We start from the raw sequence: 24,472 nt of genomic DNA on the forward strand, positions 1-24,472 counted from the left end.
AAACAAATAAGCTTTGATTATCCCGAGTCCAGAATGTCTTGCTCAAAATGCCTCCAGACTGACACGCTTTAATGCCATAAAAGACCCTTCCAGACAAGCCCTGTGGGATTTTGGGAGCATTCTCCCCTGGCAGCCCCCAGCTCCAAACTGGGATGGATTTCACCCCAAGCACAACAAGGACATTGATCTTACGGCGCAGCCTCGAGGCGCAGGAACCTCGAGCTCCCTGGAAGCAGAAGCAAAGCAAAACCAACCACAGCCTGACCCAACCCAACGAAGCAAATCCCGAAACCCTGGGGTTGAGCCAGTTTAATGAGACCGAATCGCAACCGGTTCTGGTCTCCCGAGGTGGTGCAGACACAGGGACCCCCCCAAGGCAGGGCAGATGGTGAGATTGCCATCTAGCCCTTAGCTCATAGCACATACTCATATCCCCAACCAATTATAAAGTGCCAGACTCGGCCCCCCTGGTCCCTTCCACCCACCGAGCGATGCCTCACTGCACAAGGCAGCCCTTCTGAGCTCAGACACAGAGCAAGAGCCAGGGCAGGAGCCTTAAAGCAAGCCCAAACCCTTCTGCAACCACATTTAAGAGCTCGCTGAAGGCTCAGGTGTGGTTTAAGTGCTGCAGAGCATTCCAGCTCCTTCACGTGTTTTTATGCTGTTGCTTTACTTCAAGTGCTTGTCAGAGGTAAAGCAGAAGGAGCCTTCCCTCCTTAGCCAGATGGCTGCGAGAGAAATCCCTGCTACAGCACAGGCACAAATCTATTTCCGATGCTAAGAGCTTGGAAGCACCAGCGAGCACCTCGCACCCGCAACAGCGCTTCCTGACGATCAGCTGGCCTTGGCTCTGCAAACAGCAGCACCACAATGACTTAGCCCTGGGTATTTATAGGCCAGGGGCTCTTGTCAAAGAGAAAGCCTCTGAGATCTTTCCCCTGACTTCAGCAGACTCGCATCCGGGGCCTCTGTTCCCTGGGGACAGCCTGTTCCGTGCTCATTGCCATGGGGTGTGGATGTCCTGATGTCCCTGTGCTGCGGACACAGCTGATGGGGACACCCAATGCCCACCACAACCACCCATCTGGGTACACCCCAAGATGCTGAAGCCAATCTCCAAGGCTGCACCGGGGCAGCACAAGGACCACATCCCCTCATGATGGGGGTTATTTACTCCCTGAGGTTACACACTCAGCGTAGCCCATGAGATGAGCACTGTTGCCATCACTCCTTAACTGCAGTGGTGTTGCCCCTCTGCAACAGCCCTGTCCATGCCAGGCAATGGGCAGGATCAAGGCCAAAGTGGGTACCATTTAAAAGGAAAGCAGCAAAATCCCAGCACTGATCCCTACAGGGGGAAGGTAGCAAACAAGACCCAGGATGCTCTGCAGATCCTCCCAGAAACATCCCGATTTTCATGAGCATCGCTAAGTCCAAGAAGCTCAAAATCTTGAGTCAGGACAGTTGGATGCATCTGATTCAAGAATGACTCAGACAGGAACGTGGAGGCAGGAGGAAGCAAGGGAGTGACATTTTCTGCTGTGGGCAACATCCCTTTATATTAAGCTCAAAGATACAAACCCCACAGTTTATTACTTGAGTGAAAAAAGGCACTCGCCACCCTGGATGCTCCTGCACTGATCTCAAGTCCAGAGATCATCTTCCTTATTCTCAGCCTTCACATCTATATGCTTCATTTCCATATCTTTAACAAATGTAAATCCCACTGACATCTCAGAAAGAACCTATCTCAGTAACCACATTGAGCACAACCCTGAGCCCTCAGCAAGGAAAGCTTAAGCTGCCTTCCCAAGCCATGAGCATCAATACAGCCCCAGTTCCCCCCTGGTGCCCCCCACTGGGTCAGTGGCAGAGCAGGGGCATTCAGGCAGGACCCAAGCTTGTACCTAAAGCGATGGAGATTTTTAAGGCTGCGAAAGCCCATTGCAGTCATTGAGTCCCACTTGCTGCTCAGCCCTTGGAAAACCAAAAGGGGTACATGGGCATGAAGCATTTATGTGCACCCCTCAGAGTCCTGGGTCATGCTGAGCACAGGGGAAGAGCTGGTCATGGGGCAAACTCAGATGGGAAGATCTCTACTGAAGGGTGTAATGGCTGGATGAGAAGAAGAGGAGTGACCCAGAGCTGCAAAATGGACCAGCACTGGCAAGATGTCCCAAACCTGCCTTCAGCAACTTGGCTGTTTCTGTCCCATTGGGATGTGAAAGCTCCCAACCCCTCAAGGACCACAGCCCCAGTGTGGCAGGATCTGGCTGTTGATGGCTCCACGGCCTGGACCAGAGTCTTTCCCCTTCAATAGTGCCAGTGCTGTAGGGACCCCCACAAGAGACCTGCCCCCCATGGGGTGCACAGACTTTTCTCCACACACTCTGCACTAAATCAAACCCCTCCACTTGAGCTGGATGATGAAGGCAGCGATCAGGACCGGGTCCACTCCATCTCCCTGCACCTGCCGATTAGCCAGGCTCCTCTTTACCAGCTAAACCAGTTAATCCCACCCAAAGCCACAGCCAGCAATGGAGGGCTCTGGCTGCACCTCCTCCATCTGGGCTCCGAGCATCCCAGCGAGCGGTGGCCCCATGCCAGAGGCTGGAGCCTGATTCAGCCCTGACTCAGCTTTCACCCATTTCCGCAGCAGCACAGGACACCTTCCCGTGGTTATAACTGCTCCCAGCCACCTGCATTTCCTGCCCGGTGCCGGCGGCACAACTGCTCCTTGTCCCCTCCCATCAGGTGCAGAGGTGATGAGACAGACACGGGCTCACATCTGGGACGTGGCGACTCAGTGGCACGCTATGGGAACCACAGGGGATTGAAGGCAATGCTGTCAGGAAGGGAAGCACTTGGTATAGCCTAAAGGTGCCTCTATGCAGGGTTTGGGGACAGCTCTTCTGTATGGGGACAGCGAGGGTGTGCAAGGTCTGGGCTCTTCAGCCCACCCATCTGCTATGCACAGGGCAAAATGTCCTTCAAAGAGACCCATAACTGCTCACCACATGGGTGGAAGAGAGGAGTTCTGTTCTTTAGACAGGGAAAGCCCAACCAGGACCACCCTGGCCGCATCTCTGCTCCAACACCGAGCATCCATGCAAGCAGCATCCATCCCTAAGTCATCTCCCCCAGCAAAGCTCCAGCTTTTGCTTTAAAACCAAAGCATTGCACGCAAAGGAAGAGGCAGAGCCTCTGCGGCGGGTGTTAGAGGCTTTGGTGATAAGGCAGGGGATACTCCTAAGCTTGTCTCCACAAACATGAGGATTAGCCATTTACTTCTCTTGGAGACAAAATCCGGGGTTTTAACATGATCACAGGCTTGGAAAGAAAAACAAACATCGGGATACGGGGAAAAGGGAGAGAATGGGAGAGGAGTGAGCAGGAGCTCAGAGGGGCTGAAGTGCTTCTTAAATCAGAATGAGAAAAATGCATTGAAGTTGGAACTTATATCTTGGTAGCACTGAACAAACACGGAATGGGAGGACTCTCACACCAGTTTCTTATCAGTAATAACACCATTAGCATCAAAGGAAGCCTTACTAATGCCGTGGCATGAGAAAAGGCCCATTTGTTTCATGCAATAAGGCATATAATGCATTAATTACCCATTGAATTGAAAAAGGGATGTTGAAAACATGCTTGAATTGAAGCAAAAGGAGGGTTTCAGCTGAACCCATGGTGCCCAGTGGCTTTATTGTGCCTTTGGTGTAAAGCCCACAAACTGCATGCTACACAGGGGGATGCTCTCGCATCCTGCGGCATCTCCTCCTGCCGCCACCTGACCCCCTGGTACCCCAGAACCCATCCAACCCATGAGCACACAGCAACCCCCATCAGCCAAGGTTAATCTCAACCAGCCACACTAACAAATAAGCCGGTGTGAGAGGACATAATCTGCCCATGCATCCACACCCTGGCCACCGCCACAGCATAAAGGCACCAGGGAGCAATTTTGAGATCAAGCTGCTGTAGCCATTAATAATTAGCACTTCCAGACTTCAAAGGGTGATGCTGGCCTCCACAGTAAAAACTCAGCACACCCAGGGCTGGTGGGGAAGAGTTTTCCTCATCAGTGCTCCCACTTCCCCAGTGAGATTTGAAATGCAAAGGTGAGGACAGGCCACAGGGGATCCATGGACGCGATGGGATTAGACACAAACCCTCCTGACTCTCATCCTTAGCACCAGACACGAAAGGATGTTATGTGAGTAAGCACCATATGTAGGCACCCGAGAGCATCCTAAAGCCATTGCTAAGCCAGTCCCCTAGCCTGACAGCTGTCACTTGGTCCCTATGATAGGGATGCTCTCATAAAACCACTGGAGCCCAAGGTGGGAGAGAAGATGCCTTCTGATACCACCAAACACAACACACAAGGTCAGGCAGTGAAATGCATGCTCAACACAACTCCGGGTGAGTATGTGCATCCCCTGTTTGGTACCCAGAGGGTTTCACACAAGCCAGATGAGTCGCTGGTGAGGTCTGATCATGGCACGATAGAGCAAACTGCTTTTGCTTTAAGAAAACTCAACCCCTCCTTTCTTTATCAGCAATTCCTAATCCTGAGCCATTCTGTCTCTTCCAGAGAAAGTAAAGACAGAAACCTCAATGGAAACAAGAGGAACTAAAGCCTGAAAACAAGAGACTCCAGATCTTCAGCTGATTATATTTCCAGCCAAATAAACCAGGTTGATTAATCCACTTGTTCAGGCTGCTAAAGCTACCAGAGCAGCAGATTACATCCCTTTCACACTGGAGGAAGCTCAACACACTTAAACTCGACATCTTCACAGCAAGGAGAAAACAATAAATACAAAAAAAAAGGCAATAATCAGTGCAACAGCCTTTGCATGTGTGGGAACATAAAGCTTTGGAAATGCAGAGAGAAGCAGCGTTCTCCAGTAAAATGGACAGAGCTCCATCCAGGGACTCCAGGGGAGTTTTTCCTGCTTAATCTACAAGTCAACTGGAGCCTTAGCTTCAAAGACCATCAGTGTTTTCAGGTCCTAGTGAGCAAGTGGCCATCCAGTGCTACATCCAGTGAGAGCTTCAGCTGGGCACAGCCCTCCTGTCTGCCCTTTACCTCATCCCTCCTCACACTCTCCATTGACAATCCCGTACATTCCCCCTACAGTAACACTTTCCTCTGGTCTATACAAGACCCCAGACAGCAACAGGGGCAGGACCAGGCCCTGAGCAGGCAGCACCGAGACCCACGTCCCCCAGGACAGAAGCAGCCCTTTGGTTCTCATCCCCTGCATGCCCATCGGGTACCACATCAGCGTGGGCTCTTCACAGCACTCAATGAGCTACAAGCGCATCTCCAGACCCAGGTAAGAACATGGGCTCCAGCGACCCCAAGTTATCATTAACACCATTCTGCTGCCAGCACACGGAGGTGGGACACCTTGATGCCCACAAACCAACTCTGCCTCCAAGACACCCACCCGGTGATGCTCGAAGCCAGCATCCTCCCTGCTGGACACTACCCCGATGCAACTGTGATGGGAAGGATGTGGCTTCACAGCGCACTGCCGTAAAGGATGCTCCGGGGCGCCGGAGCCAGCATCCACCCCGCCGCTCCCCAAAACCACCCCTAACGCCTGCAGCACCCAGTCAGGCACAGCCGAAGGCTCCCGGGCACTGCCCGCCCACCCCGCACCATCCATCCCGTGCGGGGGTCGCTGCCCCTCAACCCAGCCCCGCTCCAGGCACACGGGGCTCGGCCTCGGAAGCTCCGGGGCTGCCTCCTCCCGCCCCGCACGGGGGTCGCTGCGGCCGGGATGGGGTGGGGGGGGCCGGGGAGCCGCCGCCCGCGGCCGCGCCTTTGTCCGCCGGCGGAGCGAGCGGGCAGCCCCGTCCCGGTTCCCCTCCGGGCACGGACACGGACACGCGTGAGGCGCTCACCTGCGGGGCCGCTGCCCGCGGCCGCCTCCTCCTGTTCCTCTTCTTCCTCCTCCTCCTCCTCCTCCGCTACCGCCGCCGCCTCCATCTCCTCCTCCTCCGGCGGTGGCGGCGGAGCGGTGCCCCGGGCGGGCGCGGTGGTACCGCGGGTGCGGAGCGGCGGTGCGGCGGTGCCGGGGCTGCCCTCAGCGGGGCCGCCGCTACCGCTGCCGGGCTCGGAGGGCGGCGCGGGGCTGGAGGGCAGCCCGGCGGCGGCGGCCAGGAGGGCGGCGAGGCAGAGCAGGGCGAGCCCGGGCGCGGTGCTCGGCCGGTGCCTCATGCTGCGGCGCGGCGCTCCGCCATGCACTCATTCATTCACCCAGGGGCTGCCTCCTGCACCCAGCGGGGCCGGGGAGCGCCGGCTCCCTCCCTGCCGCCCGCCCGCCTCACCCGGCCATGCTGCCCCTCAGGCGGCACCCGCCTCGCCTCGCCTCGCCCCGGCCCGGCTGACAGCGCCGCGCCCGCTGAGCCCCGCCCCTCGCCCGCCACAGCCAATCAGAACGGCGCCCGCCCCACCTGACGGCAACTTTGTACCTCTTTGTGCGCGGCGGGACCAATCAGCGGCCGGAGGGGGCGGAGCTAAGCGGGGAGCGGGGCGGGCTCGGGCATTGTGAGGGTGGCGAAGGGGGGGGCGGCACCCACCGGAGCTGGTGCCAGGCCGGGGAGCGGGCAGGGACCGCCCCGAGCACCCCAGTTCCTGTGTGTGTGCGGGTGTTCCCTCTTCTTAATGTAATCTTTAATTAGTCATGGGTTTGATTATTTTTAATATTTTTTAGTTTAAAAATTAAACCACCCCCCCACCAATCTTCCCCCCCCCCCCCGTTTTGCAAATCCGCGGGGCCGCGCCGGGAGCCCGTTGCGGCGGGTCCATGCCGATGGAGTGATGCTCGCAGCGCTCCAGGTCCCTGGAGGGGACCAGAGGCTGGGGGTACCCCCCTAAAGCTCAGCGCGACCCCGCAGGCAGCCCCCTCCATCCCCTGCCCACCTCCACACCTCCATGACCCGCTCCCCTTCGTGCTCTCCATCCGGCTGGAGCTGATTCCCACCCATCCATAGGGACAATGAAAGCTGGGGGAGCATCCCGGCTGGTCCTGCTGGGCATGGGCACAGGGAGTGACCGCGGCCAAATCCCCCCCCCATCCCGGCTGGGCAGCACAGTGACAAATACATCAGTTCTTCATACCCACCTGGGTGATGGCTGGTTCATGTGCGTTGGAGGAGGATGCAGGCAGCATGGTAAACACTACTCTGATCAACACAAAGGCACGTGGCTACATGCTGAGGTGTGCCGAGCATCACGGAGCCCTACGGGCAGCTGCCATCCCCATGCATCCCTCTGTGGGATGGTGCAGGGCAGGATGGTGCAGGGCACTGTGGGCATGGTGGCTCTGCGCTGCCCGTCCCTGCCCAGAGGTGTGTGTGGCAATGAGCATCTGCATCACCTCTCATTGACATCATCTGCTGACAAGTGTCTCTTCAGCATTAGACAGTCCCACCATCACCCACTGCATGGTCTGGGCTGCGAGTCCTTCTCTAGCACAATATTTAGGGGTTGCCTGCAAGGGCATAGCTGCTGTGGGCTGATTAATCTGCAGTAACTCACTGCTCTTCCCACACACCCATCCCCTTCTCAGAAATAAACGGGACTTTATTCCTGCATAAGAATACATTTATTATTCCCCAGCAGTTAAGCTGTGCCATTTCCCCCATGGAGACAAACCCTTCCGAGATCTGCTTTTCATGATCATTGTCAGCCTGTCGCTTCCCATGGGGAGTGAAGAATCCCTCTGATCGGGGGAATCCAGCTGGCACAGAGGGAAGATGGTTTGCCGATCAAGCCTCTCCTCCAGCGATTCACACGAGGTTATTGTCTATGGGAACGGGAAGGGAGAAGCCAAGCAGGGGAATGATTGTTAAGGGAAGAGTTGCCTGGAGCAGAGAGATTCCTTAGTTTTAAATGGAAGCTACACAGCCCCAGCAGCCAAAGGATGGACCCTCCTCCATCCATCCTCCACCTCCAGCCACCCCTTGGATGGGGTATCACATGCAAAACCAGAGCCTCCTTCTGCCCAGCTCGGTGATTTCAGTGCTGCCTTATCATGAGGATCATTATAAAGAGCTGCAAAACTGAAACTGTTTCTGCTGTGTAGGTGGTCACACAGCCCGGAGCCTTCACGGTAACTCCACATCCTGGTGGCGACAGGGGTGGAAACCCCAAGGTGAATTCTAACACTGATGGAAGCCACCACCAGCCCCCAGAGCTGTGGGAAAGGCTGTGGAATGGCCATGGAAGATGCTGGAGGAACGGGCTGGAGGATGCGGGCACTTCCCAGGCCCTACACAGGGACAGCTTCAGCAGGACTCACCGCTCCCCCTGTTGATGTCAAGTAGAGATGCAAGAGCTCCTCATCCCCGGCCCCAAACCATCCCCGGCTGCACCCCAGATAAAGAAGCTCCCAAAAAGCCTTTGGCTGCTTTCAGGGACATTCATTTGGGATGCCAAGGGCACAGAGCAGACCTGGGCTGGCACCGTGCCACCAAAAGGTTCGTTCTTCCTTTCTGTTTGTGCTTTCGTTCTGCAATGAGAAGGTGAGAAACGCACGTCTGAGCGGGACGGATCCCTGGGGAAGGACTGATGCAAAGCCCAGGTTGCGAGCAGGCAGCCCAGCCTCATGCCTGCTTTTTGCATAGGTTTTAAAGGTACCGACATCCCCACACGCTGAATTGTTCCCATTCCATCGCATCAGCAAGATTTTCCTCCCCAGTGGAAAGTTGCCATCCGATATTTAGCAGCCAGCTCTTTCTCTGACCTATTTGCAAACCCCAAGCCGCTCTCTCCAACCACCCACTGCTTGAAAGCTTTGATAATTCAATGAGATGTTAATTCCGACACCCAGCATAAGTCACCATAGGAAAATTTAGGGGGTTTTAATTATCATTAATGCAGGAGTAATGAATCTGCTCCACAGATTTCATTTTCAAAGCGCCCAGCAGCAACTCCCATTAAGTCAACCTGTATTAGGTGGCTGCTGACATCCCCATGTGCTCTGGGGTAGGCAGAGCCTGGAAATGATGGGGATGCACAAATCTGCCTCAGGGGACGAGGAGCAAAGGTACAGCACAGCCTGGCCAGTGCATGTAGGTGCTCACATACAGCTGCTTAAAAGCACGCTGCAAAAGGGCACTGTCGGTTTTAAGCACATCAGGATCACCTTTTAGGACACAATTGTGCTCTAAATGCGAGTCTGAGCTGCACACGATGCTGGGAACTTCATTTCAGAGCCTGACCCAATGGGTCTTTGCAGGACTTGCCCCTGAGGAATGTGCCCTCCATTCCCTTTGTAGAGCTCTGTCAAGTGCTGCCCTGATTTAAGGGCGATCAAGATATTCTTTAGGCATCACTTGAAACTCCTCAGTGACTGTTTTCATTATTCCACATGCATATTTATAATTCGTTTAAATCATCAAATAAAGAGCGTTTGAGAGTCAAGATCCCCAGGAGCACCTCTACAGACCCAGGCATGAGGTGCAGGAACTGACTTAAAACACAAGCGTGAAGCAGAAGTAATGGCTTTATTTTCGTTGCCGGAACCAGGTAAGCAGCAACGTGTGTTGGGGTGCAAATAATTCTCCTAAATCTTCCTGTTTTCATGACCAGGCCAATGTTGGCAACATGAAGACAACATTTAGAGTACAGAGCTCTGCGTTTCCATCTTTCTCCATGTATTTTAAGCATAAAGCACCTTCTATGTGGTTGCTCTGAAGCAGCAGCCTTGCCTTAGCTGGAGCGCACGCATTGCCTACATTTATCCTCTGATTTGAATATAAATGAAAGCAAGTGAATTAAAAATGGAGCCTGGAGACTCATCTCTGTGCAGGCATATGCATGGCTGCCGGTGGTGGGGCTTGGTGGGCGCAGCCAGGACCCCACCATGATGGGCAGGAAGAGCATCCGCAGCATCCCCGAGCCTCTGCGAGGTGACAAACTCCTCTTTCCTTGGGGTCCAGTTGCTTCGCACTCTGTGCTCTTGGGGAATTTACCCTTGTATGTGCCTCTGAAACACTGACATTGCTTTAAAAGTGCCTTTGGCTGACTGATCTGGTCATGGGCCATCATAGCCCCATCACTGCAGTCCTGAGCATCCCTCCCTCCTGCTTCCTGCAAACCCTCTTGGGAAGGGAACGGGTATCCCTTAGCCCCAGCCATGAGCCCCCGGCAGCCTCCATGGGCTCACACACCTGTATCATTTGCAGATAGCAACCACAGTGATGGAATAGCAACATCCAGCATCTTTCTTGCAACTTCCAGACAGCAGCAAAAGTCACATCCTTTGACAATGGGGCTGCAACACACTTTGTGCCACAGCTACCACCACTCCTACCACGAGCATAAACACACCCAGTGTTAGCACAGGTCTGTCATCACTGCAAATAAATGCAATCAGCAGCCAAACCTCCCTGTTAAGCGGGGGGGGAATGTAGGAAGCAGGGAGCAGGACACGGTGGTGGTATACGCACCGATAATAGGCCCCAGTTCTGCAAACGCTTAAAGAGCGGCTCAACTTTAAGCACGTCAAGGTCATACAAATATAAACCTAAGCTCTTCTCTGAGTCAAAAAGGTCCTACAAATGTGAAAGTCTGAATAAATTGCCTAGTGCATTTGTTATTATTGCCTGTCCCAGAGGTTGGACCAAAAGGGCTGAGTAGGAAAGGGACATGCTCCATGCTGCTGACTCAGATCGTTCAGAGACTACAATTTCTTCTTCCATGGGCCATTGTGGCACTTTCAAATGTGTTTTCATCTCCAAATCCTATTGTCCATCCCAAACTCCTATTGATCGGGAAGGGTTGCATTTGTCCTGTTAAACAAAGGAGGGTGTTTCAGTGTAGCTCAAGTGCTGCATTGCGAGCACCCTGCTGAGTGCAGCCCAGGAGCCGGCAGCTCGCACATGTGGAGGGTTGGAATGAAATTCATCTGAGTGGTAATGTCAAAACTAAACCGAGCAATTTGTTGCAATGAAACGCTTTGGGAAAAAGATTATTCTCTGGAGGTCAAAATGAATGGCTCAGATTTTTCTCCCCGTCAATAATTTCCTACGTGTTCCCACAAAAATGGTTTGATTTCAGCAAATCTGTGCTCGCCAATAAAAATCACTGCTGCTGAAACCCTTTCTAACCTTCCCCTGACAGAAGAGCTGGAGCTGAGCTCCAGGCTCCCACATGTAGATTGTCCTTCCCACTCCCCTCTTGCACACACATATCATACATGTACACATGTGTGGCCACCCCATCCCACCTCCCCTCTCTCATACACCCAGTCTCCTTCCTATCTTATCCCATCCCAGGCATCCACACACACGTTTTCCCACACCAGATACACACAGTGTCCATGTTGACACCCCAACTAATTCTCTCTCCACCACACACACCTTGTCTCATATCCAGAGGGGTTTTTTGGCCCTTGACACAGCCTGAAATAAGCCTCTGGATGTTTCCTGTCCAATGCAGCCCTCAGCATCATCCTGGAGCCCTCTCCCCAGTCCCTGGCTATGGGGATGCTGCATTAGACTCCAAGGGGCACCCCTCCACAGCAGGTACTTTCTGCTCCCCTTTTATTTCCATGCATGTGGGGCACAGACAACCCTGATGCTGGGTAGGAGAAGAGGAGCATCCCTTTAAATAACACTTAGAAAAGCAGTGTGGGAAGGGTTCTGTAGTGCACATCCACAGAACAGAGCAGCAAATCCTCTCATTGTTCAACAGCTGATCGTGAAGGCAAGTCCTTGAGCGTGAGACACTGAGCTATTAGGGATTATACAATTCCTTTGAAAAAGGGCTTTTCTTCCCAATGCCTTCAGCAAATCTCCTGCTCTTACCCGCCCTAAAGCACTAGTAACACTCTCAGTCTCTCTTGCTTTCTGCCACAGACATATGTATGCCTTTCACTCCATGGCTTGGGGTTTTTCACACTGGATATTGAAAGCGTATTATTGCCTGAGATATGGGGCAGGAGGGGATAAGGGATGGGGGGGGCTGTCCAAATTAAACTGCTGTTCCCACATTACCTAATGCAAGGGACTGGTCACACGAGCCAGATGCTCTCCCCACATCCCAAGCTCTGTCCCAAACCACTCAAGGCCAGTTTTGGTTTGATTTAATAGTGTTTCTTTTAATGCATCCCCAAGAGGCTCCAACAAGGCTGGGGACCGATGCTGCAGCATCACACCAGGAGCGGGGATGCAGCTGGAGTTGGGATCAGGCTGGACCAAAGCCCAGCTCGGCACAGCATTTGGGATGAGATGCTGTCAGCGTTTGACCATTTCAGCTGCCAAGCCCTGCATCACTTGCATGACTTAGGGAAGTCTTGGGCTGAATGCAGGACAGAAGGCCCTTGATATTCACAGAGGTGCAGATGGGACATTTAGGGCCTGTTTCAGCTCTAACCCTGGACAATCCATCAGCCGGCAAAGCAAGACCTCTTACTTCTGCTTCTCCATCAATGCTTGGGGCTGAGCTTCATCACTGTGAGGAGAAGCCACAACCAGCCACCACCACATCCTAAATCCAACCACACCCAGCTGCCCTCAGCCTCTAGGAGCCGAGATGCAGGCAAGCAGGTGGATGGAAGGAGCCTGGAGCAGGCAGCGGGATCGGCTGAGCCGGTGGGAACAGCGCCAGGCACAGCAGCGGGAGCAGAGGTAGGGGCCTTCCCATTGTCCAGAACAAAAGACCAGATGTGAGCCCAGGGTAGGGAAAATCCCACCCTCTGAAAGGCAGACCTGGTGCTTCCACTCGGAAGGGCCTCCGGGCTGTCATCGCCAGTACATTGTACCCCAGGGCAGCAAAACCCCTTCTGAACCTGACTTCGTTCAATCAGGACAGCTATTTGTCCACTCACATGGGGTTATTCTGTCCAGCCATACACCAACGTTACTCAGACCTCGGTGTCGAGGCTCCCGGTCTCTGATTTATTCCTTCTTTTATTAAAAGCCAATAAGCAAAATAAAACCCCATGATGGATTTTTCCCCTCTTTCTTTTCTTCACTACATCCTCGCTCCCCGTTAACATTCTTCACTTGCCCTGCTCAGAAGCCTGGTGGATAAGCCCAAACCGATGTGCTGATGCATCCTTTTGGATCCCACTGCAATGCTGAGCGTGTCCATGCAATCACTTTAACCCAGTGGTCTCTGCATTAAGCCATTACGTGCTAGCTTGTGCCTTGGCTAGCCCAGGTCTTTCAGAAAAGACCCCGGTCTTTATTTCAGAACACTGAGAATGAAGAAAACCAGCGTTTTCCTATGGTTTTGTTCCAAAATATTGGTCCTGATGGGGCTTTTTAAACACTGGAGATGATTAATTCCCAGTTTAACTTCATCTGGCTCTTGCTTCCAGCCATCCGTTTGTGTTTCCCCCTCCCCTGCTAGACTACAGAAATTGTGATGCCTGCTCTTTCCTCCCTGTGAAGGCATTCATATACTGTCATCAAGCCACCTCTCAACCTCTCTTCTTAATAATGCAAACAGATGGAGGGCTTCCAGTTCTCCCTCTCTCAGGATGTTTCTCCAGTTCTTCAATCATTTTTTGTAGCTCTTTTCAGCACTCTCCATCACCCTCTCTTAAATGCAGACACCTGAACTGGATGCAGAATTCCCAAGTCAGTCTCCCCAGTCCCATAACAAGGTAAAATCCTCTCCCAGCTCCTTCTCACTATTTCCCTTCTCATGCATCCAAGAATCTCATTCAGTCTTCTGGCTAAAGAATCACGCAACCCTCTTTGAATTCTTATACAGAGCCAAAACAGCTTAAAGCAGACTCTCTTCTAAGACTTGTCTTCCTTCCTAAGTGTTCCTCACTGAACTGCTCTGATTTCATGTATTCAGGCTATAACAGCATCTGCTGGTCTTTTACTGTAAGTGCATGGTCTGCTAAATGTTGACCTGGCAAAAGGGGGATTTCTTTCTTGCATCAGATATTACAATTTCCTTGTTGTTTCTTTTCTCCCATTCCCTGTCATCACTGCTCCTTGGCTTTTGGTGCTCAAGGGTGGCAGCATCCATCCATCCATCCATCATTCCATCCATCCATCCATTCATCATTCCATCCATCCATCCATCCATCCATCCATCCACCCATCCTTCCATCCATCCATCCATCCATCCATCCATCCATCCATCCATCCATCCATCCATCATCCATCCATCCATCCATCCATCCATCCATCCATCCATCCATCCATACATACATACATCATTCCATCCATCCATCCACCCATCCTTCCATCCATCCATCCATCCATCCATCCATCCATCCATCCATCCATCCATCATTCCATCCATCCATCCACCCATCCTTCCATCCATCCATCCACCCATCCTTCCATCCATCCATCCATCCATCCATCCATCCATCCATCCATCCATCCATCCATATATCCATCCATATATCCATCAATGCCTGAGTTCAAGTCTAAAGACCCCAGTGCAGACGACTGAGGCACCTGGCCACAGCCTGGGTCATATCCAGGTACCACATGAGCTGACGTTACCTTGAACATGTGCTTGGCAGCACAGTGACAGCATAGCCCCAACCTTATCCCATTTCCCTGCCCAGGTTTCAAAACAAACCAGCACTGATAAAAGGGATTGGTTTTTGGCAGGCCGTGGTGTGGCCAAGCTCTCATAACACCCATAGCTTCTGGGAACTGAAACATCTTCAACCCTTCTCACATTCATTTCCTTTCCCAGTTGCAGCTATAGCATATACACACACTTTTCCATCTGGGAATAGCTATCCATCAGCATCCTGTGGGCTGCAAGTCACTTATAATGGCATCATGGGACAACTTTAAAGACATATAAGTAACACGCTGGAAAACAAATGCTTCTTGCTGGATTGCTGCTGCCAATTCCCTCCTCTTTGACCAGCAGGTGATCTCTGTGTGGCAAACACCACTTTGTGTGAGGAAGATTACTAGGATGCTCTTTCCCTCTGGGAAACAGCTAAAAATCTTGGGAAGCGATGCTAGGCTTGGCCTGTGTCCATCCCTCTGATGTGGATGGCCCGTGGGATGGGCAGGGGGAGGCAGGGAGGGATGGCAGCAGCCGACCGCTGCATGTCAGTGTTGCTCCACGCAGCGCACAGCTGTGCAACATCTGCCTCCTGCCTGCAGCCATGTGCTCTCACTGGAAGCATTGTGTTATGGGGGGGAATGGGGCTCTGAGCAGGATGTGACAGCAGTCTCCAGACAGAGGGACAGTCCTGTTTGTGGGGCATGACCGGGTAATGGTGCCTGGCTCCTGCTGAGGGCTCAAGGGGTGGCAATTACATCCCTGGTCCAAGAGAAGGTGTCTGGACAGCAGGCAGGATAAGGGCTCAGTTAGCATTCCCACTCCTGGTTCCTATAGGTGCCATGTTCAGAAGTCAAAGGCAGTGGAACACAGAGCAGGCGTGCTCCAGACATCGCCCTTGTCCCCAGTGCTCTGCTGGTGTCACCCCATTGAACAGCAGTGCCAGGAGCTGCGGGTCTGCTGCTGGGCTCCCCAGTGCACAGCCTCAAACCAATACGTGGGGCAGAAGGGATGCTGTGCAGAGCATCCCGCTGGGATTGTGCCCACAAAAACCATCCAGTAATGCAGAAGAGAGCAAAATGCCCACGTAGGGAATGATTATTGCCAAAGTTAGCAGTGGGGGTACACAAAGCTCCACACCAGCCTCATGCAGCTCATGAATTCAATAGTAACTTCTGCTTTTGACTCCCCCTGTCTCTTCCAAGTCCTGCTGGAGAAGAACTATGTAATTTGGAGCCTGTTTTTTCCATTGCCTTGGTAACGTATTTCCTTGTGTCCATCACCTCAGAGAAATGTGTACTTAAGGCATGAAGAGAAAGGTGAAAAGTGGCACGGCCACTGGAGGAAACACGCTGTCCTGGGAACACAACCCGCTTCCCACCTGCAGGCTCAAGTCTGCGATTAACCACGCAGGGTTCATGAAAAGGGGAACAAAAGAGAGCCATTTTGCTCCGATTTAGTGGAATAACAGCACTGGTGGTGCCTCGTGTCAGGGTGGATGGGGGCTGGATTTACACAGGCGGAAATTCAGCTGCCCAGAAGTGAACAAGGCCCTTGTTGGTTTTAGGGCAGCAGAAGGGTGTTGAATTCAAAGGCTGCCTTCCCAAGCCCCAGAGGCAGCCAAGGGTGGCTTGTTCAGGTGTTTCACCAGGCATGAAGTGAGCTGGTTCAGCTCAGATGTTCTCCCCTCCATCCAGAGCATCCAACATTGGGTTCTAAAGGAGAGGCCATTCTCTAGACCAGCAATGTTCCTCCATGCTTTGCTTCCTGATCTCCAAAACAGAAGGAGATGGGAGACTTCCCAGCTTTATGAGCACATCCTGAGGTTTTATTTGTCAACTCTCTTAGTGGTAACATTTCCCTAACACCTGCCCCCATGAGATCTCCAGTGCCTGCAGGTGGTATCGGCCCTGCTGCATCCCTGGGGTGAGCTCTTCCCCAAGGACACAGACATGGACTCAGGGGAATGATCAGGATCTACCAGCTAAATAGTTTCCATGTGTAAATTTAGTTTGATTAGAGCTTGTGATACAGAGAGAAAGCACAGCAGTTCACATAGACATTGCCCTAGAAAGTGTCGTGATTGCCCCATCGCACTCTGTGCTACAAGAGGGTTATTCCACTCCCTTTTTCTTCCAAACCCACTTGCTGGAGCAGTATCCACAAAATGCTGCTGTTCCCCAGGGAGAAGAAAGGCCACATCCTGGCTCACTTCAGGCCTGAACCCAACAGGGAGCAATCAAGCTGGAGCTGTGAAGGCAACAGCAATTCCTGACCCTGTTCTTGTTGGCACAAGAGGCTCCATGATGAGCTAGGGAGCATCGGGGCAGATTACTCACACCACAGCTATGAGCAAGCAGGGAAGGATGCTGTGTAGGGCTGCACGCCGAGCTAGAGGTTGAAGTCAGAGACATGGAAAGCCCATGGAGGCACTGGGAGAGCCCCTCAGCACATGCAGGGTCCTCAATGAGATTGGGATGAACTTGCCTCATGGGTGATAGAGAGCAACCGGGAGGCCCCATCTATAACTTGTGGAGTAATGGAGTGGTTTTAAGGATCAGACCCATATTTTGGCTGCACTAAGCTGGATCTGAGCTTCCAGTCCCCAGCCTTGTGCAGCCAGGAGATCTGCTCAGCGACTCTAACATCAACCTGGGAAACACTCCCACAGCCAGGAAGTTACATAAAGTGCGTTCCCTACCATGCACAGCTTCTCTGTTGGCACCATCGTGTCTATGCAAGGAATATCCATGGTGATGGTGCCCACAGCGTCTCGCCTGTACCGCCTGCAACAGCAGAGATGGGACTGATTTAAACGGGGGTGAGAGCTGGGAAAAATCACTTCAACACAGTCGTCAACGCAAGAGTGTCAAAACAAGAATGCCGAAAGATCGTGGTCATTTCACAGGAGCATCGTGTCAGGGACAGAAAGAGAAACACAACTTCCTCTTCCCAGACTCCTGGAATGACTTATCTTGAGTTTTCCCATTTTGAAGCCGTTTTTCACCTCTGATTTTAGAACAGAAAATGAACCCTCCTGGAAACAAAAAAGTTTTCATTTATTAAAACCTGTTTGGCCAAGCACAAATTCATTTTTCCAGCCTCACTTTTACAGGGAATGTTGAAACTTTCCAATGTTCCTCCCAGCTGGAAGAAGAGCCCTTGCCAGCTCTCAGATACCCAACTGCTCTGTCCATAGCAGACAACACTGAAGGTGAATGGATACGGAATACAGCCAGCAGAGCACTGTGTTGAAATCCTCTGGCTCTGCTACCAAGACTTCACCATGAGGAGGCTGAGATATGATGAAGTTCACCCTTGTGAGAATCAGCACAGGCCATGTGAGCTATTTTGTTCACCAGATCTTATGGGGCACCAAGGCCTTGGGTGGGTGGCAGTACAAGAGTCACCATCATCTCTTCACCTGAAGAGGAGATGCTGGCTCAGAAGTGATTTTCTCATCATAAAACATCTCCAATGCCTTGTGCTTGAAGCAAAACCTCCTAAAACGTGGATTCTTCCCAAATTTCCTCTGAGACTTCAGAAACTCATTTAATCTGGATGCCCAACCACACAGTGAGCCAGGCTGGGGGGAGAGAAGGAGATGCCATTTCCAAAGAGCTATGAATGTACATGGGGGGTAGGATTCGCCCCCTTTTCCAGCCAAAACTCACATCAAGATCATTAACTGCAAAACCTGCATGCAGTAAAAAGTGTGTGGCTGGTATTCCCAAGACTTTCCCACTGCTATTATTAAGCTCACTATTATTATTATTGCCGTGTGTCTAAAGCAAGAGCAATAGCCCCGGCTTCTATAGGAGCCTTGTTACTGAACACCCTGAGTACAAGACTACTAATGAGCTATTTGATTATTGCATTCAAGTGGCTGAGGGACTCAAGCCTCTGAGTTGGTGGTGGCTGAGCCATCCCAAAGGGAAGGAGTAACGTGGATCTTTCTCTTCTTAATACCACGTCTTTGTCTCTCTGCTTAATGCAAACACAGGGCTCTGCCATTCCCCTGCGTCTGAGGCTCCTTGGTGTGCCGTAAGCACAGATGTTCACTGCCCAAAACCCAGCAACATCCTTCTCAAACCCACAGAGCCAAAGAGAAATCCCCCCTTTCTGCAGTACAGCCTCCTTTGACCCCCTTGTAGTGCTCTACCCAGAGCCACACGTTTGTGAGCAAATCCAACCTCCCCCTTTAGCTGTCAGTGTTTCCATCACTCCCTTGTCCATGCTCCTCTGCAATGGGCAGGATCACATGCTGTTCCGTGCTGTTTCCCAGCTCCTTTGGAGTGGTCTCCCTGTGGTCACCTTCTCCTCCTCTGCCTTCCCCATCTGCTCCCACCCCGCTGCTCCTATCCCCATTCCCTGCAGGACACAGGCACCAGCCAAGCAGCTCCACAAGCTTTCCCTCAGCATCCGCAGCAGAAACTTTTGTTGTTCAATCTCTTGAAAAAACAACCCAGTCTTTATAAACACCATAGGAGGAAAAGCCCCGTTTGGAGATCTAAGCAAAGCCAGGATAAATAACACAGAGCTGCAGGAGAGGGATCCTGTGCCTGCAGGGCAAGTGAAGGGAGAAAGGCAGGGGAACACAAAGGGAAATGCTTCATTAACTCCTCTTGAGGTTATCTGCTTGGTTTCAAAGCTAATGCCTCCTCCAAAACGGTACAATGCATCAGCTTGCAGCCCAGTTCATTACAGAGCTATTCCATGCTACTGGGGCCTCTCTTAGGGCTGTCTTTGACCAGAGCCACTTGCCCTCATGGAGCCAAGCTAATGATCTGCCCCTCTCATTCTCTTCATGTTTTCTGAAATCACCCACCTTTGTGATCCCATTCTCCATTATCTAGGAATAGATCTGAAACTAAAGGGCTGCAGTTTAGGTTGGGATACCCTTCTCCTTGGGCTCACATGAGTCCTTGAGCTAGAGCAAACCATACAGATGGGCAGGGAGATAAATCACAGCAGTGGAGAGGAGCAAGTTCTATGGGAGCTGAGATGCTCCAGAGTTATACCCCTGGATGGAGACCCTGGGGCTGCTGGTGGCCTCATTGATGAGGATGCTGCACAGCATCTCCTATTTGTATCCAGCAGGCATCAAATATCCCAGTGCAGGCTTTTGTTATGGCTCCAGGCTGCTCATTCCTGCGGGGTCCTGTCTCAGAGCCCATCTCTTCCGTCTCACTCGGACAGCTGTTTACATTTCTGTTTGTGTGAATAATCTCAAATATGAAGGCTTGGCTTTGCTTTTCACCCCATTAGATAATATTAATTACTGTAGGGAGCCAAGTAGCTTGGAAAAAGAGGGGGAGAATAAAACCACTCTGGAGAAGTTGCAGGCCTTACTGCCTGCATCTTTTAAAGGGCCATCTGCATCTCCTCCAAACTGTAAAGACAAGCAAGAGCAGCAGTAGCACATATTTGTTCAGTAGACATCATGGCAACAGTTCTGCTCCCGTCCCAGCCAAGAGCTAGCATCAAAACTGTAAGGCTTGCTATTCCTCAAGGCCCCGTCTTCATTGGGAATGTGGTTTGGATGCATGGGAGGACATGATCTATGGAAGGAGTCTCATGGATTTGGGGGTCAAACACCAGCTCTGCTGTCTGCCTTCTACCTCAGCATCCATCTCACCTTGTGGCTTCCCCTTTAGAGCTGCTGCATGCCTTCTCCTTGCAGGTTTTCCAACAGTATTATGGGTTGGGTGGCCATTGGAAAGATGCTTGACTCAAGGAAACAAGCAGCATCCTCTGGTGGGCAGGGATACACACAGAAATGAGGTTTCTAATCCTTACCTGCTGCCCCATATCCACAGATTCCCCTTTGTGCATCTTGCATGGGGGATTTAGGTACCATTCCTTATAGTAACATCGCCTCTCTACACATCTGGGCACAAATGCTTGTTAGGCATAATAAGGAAAGCCTGAAATCCATTTTAACACGCTCAGGGAGGCAGGCTGTTTAAGAACAATAATAAATAACAATAAGTTAATTAATAATTCATCTCTTCCAAGCAAACATCTCCAGGCAGACATTCCTGCCTATTGCCTCTCTGATACTAAACAGGGCCACTAAGGCCTGGCTCTGATTTGTCATTTGGATACCAGCCAGCAAAGCTTCCCAGTGGATGATGCTGATTTACAGCCCAGCAATGTTTGCTGCTATATTTATGCTGGGTTTTTGTTTGGGTTTGTTTTTTTTTAGTGAATTACCTTTCAGGGACCTCATCAGTTCTGAAATATAGGAAGGAAGCAGCAGCAATTGAAGGAAACCTAAAGTGAAATTCAGTCACAAATCTCACATATTAATTCCCGTTCCATCCCTTTACTTCCCCAGCACTTGCCTTAGGAAGTTGCGCCTATTCCTGGCATGCTGATATTGTATTGCTATAAATGTCAGACATCTGAAGAACAATACTATCTATTAGCATGTTAAAGAGTATTATTGTCTGCAAGCTACTAGGTTTAAAGGCAGCATTGTGCTTGGCAAATTACTGTCTGCAGCTCTTCCAGTACCTGGCTCTGAGCTGATGGCACATGGTATGGAGACAGAGGCTCTCATCCAGCCGAAAACACAGTGCTCGACAAAAGGAGAAGGTTAGGTAGGAAATGTCTCACGTTACATGGTACAAATGTCTTTAATGCACTTCTGTTATTTTTTTACTTACTACTAACTGACTCTTTGAAAGTAACCTCAGCTTCTAGATCTTTCCTTCTATTCCTACACTGAAATGATACTAAAATGAGAGAGAACTTTCTAAACATAACCTAAACCATCTGCTGTGCAGAGAGAGCTCTGCTCCCAGGAAGGAGTCAGTCTGACCCATCCAAACATCTGGCCATTGACCGGAGGGGAACGGTGCTCTCACACCCCAGATGTGTTCTGTCTGATTCCAGCTGCTTCCCCAGCAGTAACTTGTAGCTGGTTTCCGTCCCTGTGTTGCTGTTATGCTCCAGAGAGCATGGAAAGGGGCTTTGCCTTTGAATTTGGGTTGAAATGGCATCTTGGCATGCTCTGGAGTGCCGTGTATAAATAGAACTCAACTCCTACAGCCCTGCTGTGACCCATTAAGCTCAAAGTATATATTAAAGAAGTGTAAGTCATCCTTTGTCTTGCAGAGTGGAGACTCCATTTCTCTACCCCAGTAACTCCACAAGACCTCAGCTCCAGGGACATCTCTGCCCTTGGGCCACCCAACTCTCCCTGTCCCTTCCTTTACCTCCATTCCTTCCCAACTCCCATCTACTTCTTCCCACTCAACCCATTTGACAAAGGGAGTTGCATCTGTGGGTGTTGTGCCCACACTTTAGGCTTGAAAATTGACTGGAGGATGCATGATTTGAAGGTAAAATCCTTGCAAAATGTGACAGTGAGCACGCAGCATCCAGTGTTGCCAGCTGGATGTCTTGGATGGGAGAAATCATAGGGTTTGCTGCCAAATCAGGCCCTGCTCCTGTGGGAAACAACCGTGGGGAAGGATATATAGCTGGGTACAAAACTATCACAGAATCATAGGATGGTTTGGGTTGGAAGGGACCTTAAAGCTCATCCAGTTCCTACCCCTGCCACGGGCAGGGACACCTTCCACTAGAGCAGCTTGCTCCAAGCCCCATCCAACCTGGCCTTGATGCTTATATGCAGTGATTTACCCCCAAAATCATGGCAGCGCAGACACCCCATGGAGCTGCACTGGTCCCTCTCTGCACCTCACAGCACAGCACGTGAATTTGGGCAGTCTCAACACAGGCTGTGAAGCCTGTGCCCATGAACATCTGGATTAGAGATGAGCACAAACCCCAGCACTTCTGCAATGGGCTCTGATGCAGAGGAACCGGACCAGCCTTGTGGCAGGGACCTGGGAGAAGCCAACAGAGAGCAGGTGGTTAAAACCCACATGAACAACCCCATTAAGAAGTGCTGCAGATTAGACCAAACAACAGCTCATCAGCATGCACTCCAAAGGCCACACACTGCAAAGGGAAGAGAACAGAGGAGCAAGGAGGAGGAGAGATGAAAAGAAAGCAGAGATGGGAATTAGGTTTAATAGTATTGTTTCCTAATTACAGCATGGCACTGGCAGCAGATGCTTTGATGTTTGCAGTTCAGCAAACGATGTGCTGAAAACGTGGGGAGCAAACTGCTTAATAGGAGAGAGATGGAGCACAGGGTGAGGCATCTGACACGGGGCTCCTGTCACCCCATGTGAGCTATTGGTGCTGCCAAGCATCCTGGTGGTGCTTCTTTTGAGGCTGTAAAATGCAATTTAAGGGCTTTCAGACCTTGGTCAGGAGGTGTGTTAGTGAGGTTTGCAGGGAAGAGGTGGCATCTTCCTCAGATTAACTCATATATAGGGTTGGGGACAGCACATGTGTCACCTGGAGTGCAGAAACAAGTCCCTCCAGGAGCTCCATGCATTGGGAATTGAACATCTCATCATTTCAGATCCATCCTCCCAGCACAGTGGGAACCTGTTGCTTTTCTCATTACATCCTGAAACCTTTATGAAGGGAATTCAGTATCGCTATCACAATATGAGAAACCAGAATGACTTATTGCACAGCCCAGCTGGGACTGTGGGGTGGAACCTTGAGCCTGCCCCTCGCTCTAACTGCTGCCCCACAGCAAACTGGGCAAGGATGGGCTTGTATAGGGCTGCTCTGGACCCTCCCCAGCATGCAGCAAGGCTCAGAGACAGGGGCCCATGTATAGGAAGAAGACTTCAACCCCCGGAAAAGCTTCCCTCTGGAAGCCCCCTGCACTCACTGGAGCTGCACACAGAACCCTGCAGGATGAGGAACACTAATGCACGTCTTGGTCCCAGTCCAAACTAAACGCCAGCTATAATAACCCTCGTGGGAAAGGCAAACAGAGGACCCCTTTGTTAGGCACAATTCAGCACGTTACGCTTCATTTGGGCCAACAGCACTTCCAGCACGAGGCTCAGGCACCATCTGCTTGATGCGGGCAAGGTGGGACGAGGCCAGGAACCGGAGGAAAAGGGGAATCTCGGGACAGGGAGCTTCGGATGATGCCTCTTGTGTCAGCCCCCAAACAGCTTGGAAGAGGAGAGACTGGCAGGTAGGTTGAGCCCATTGTGGTGCCTGCTGGAGGTAATGGTTTCTAATGGGGCAGGAAGCAGTGGTGGTGTCTCCTGCCCCATTCGCCTTTCGTGCATGTGTATGAAGAGGTTCCTGCTTCAGGATCCCCAGTCTCTGGCCGATTCCTGTTTGGTTCCCTTCAAAAATAGAGGTAGAGGAACAAGAGCATTGGAGGAACCCTGTGAATCTCTGCTAAGCTTATTTGTGGAAGCTTCTTTACCAGTGTAAATGCAATGAAATGACTCTGGGGAGGGTTTGCCCTGACCTGAAGGGGACGGGACAAATTGGATCCCCTACCCATGCCCCGGTACAGACTGGCCCACGTTTCAGTATAAACTGGATCTCCTGGCCTCTTCCCAGCACAGACTGGAACCCATCTGACCCCCTCCCAGCACAGACTGGGCCCCATCCCAGTACAAAGCATCAGCTGCACCCCAAAGCCCCTAAGCCTGCAGACCTCAAGCTGATGTTTGGTTCAGTGTTAAGGAGCCCTATGAGGAGCAAGGAGTTGGATGATCCTTATGGATCACTTCCAGCTCAAGATCTATGATTCTATGGTGACCTGCAAGCTCCTGCAACAGCTCCAGCAACAGTCAATGGATGCAACAGAGACTTGTGCCCCATGTCCTGCACCCAGCAGTGCTGTTGATGAGTGGAGTGGCCTCAGCTGGGGCCTCATCAATGTAATGGGAAAGGGCTGTGTTGGCTGGGAGGGGTCTCAGGGAGATCCTTTAGTCAGAGGCTCAAGCTGCTCTTTGTCTCGAGGTACGTGCCATGTGAAGGATGTCCTCGCTGTTCCAGCTCCAGGTAGGGCTTTGGGACTGGGGTGAAATGAGCTCAGTGTGG

At 51.7% G+C, this 24,472-nt stretch overlaps 1 protein-coding gene across 1 annotated transcript in view; it reads right to left on the bottom strand.

Moving 5' to 3' along the window:
• MEGF9 (multiple EGF like domains 9) overlaps window positions 1-7,190 on the bottom strand; it is a 48,342-nt gene extending 41,152 nt beyond the window's left edge. The window contains exons 1-2 of the mRNA XM_057405977.1: window positions 7,139-7,190; window positions 5,920-6,261 (exon numbers count right to left, since the gene is read on the bottom strand). Coding sequence (XP_057261960.1) covers window positions 5,920-6,261; window positions 7,139-7,190 — 394 coding nt within the window. The remainder of the gene's footprint in view (window positions 1-5,919; window positions 6,262-7,138) is intronic.
• Between the last annotated feature and the right edge of the window lie 17,282 nt (window positions 7,191-24,472).

Source organism: Pezoporus wallicus, unplaced genomic scaffold (assembly GCF_028554395.1).
Source record: "Pezoporus wallicus isolate ANWC-B61680 ecotype Strahan unplaced genomic scaffold, APGP_CSIRO_Pwel_v1 contig_4684, whole genome shotgun sequence".
NCBI lineage: Eukaryota > Metazoa > Chordata > Aves > Psittaciformes > Psittacidae > Pezoporus > Pezoporus wallicus.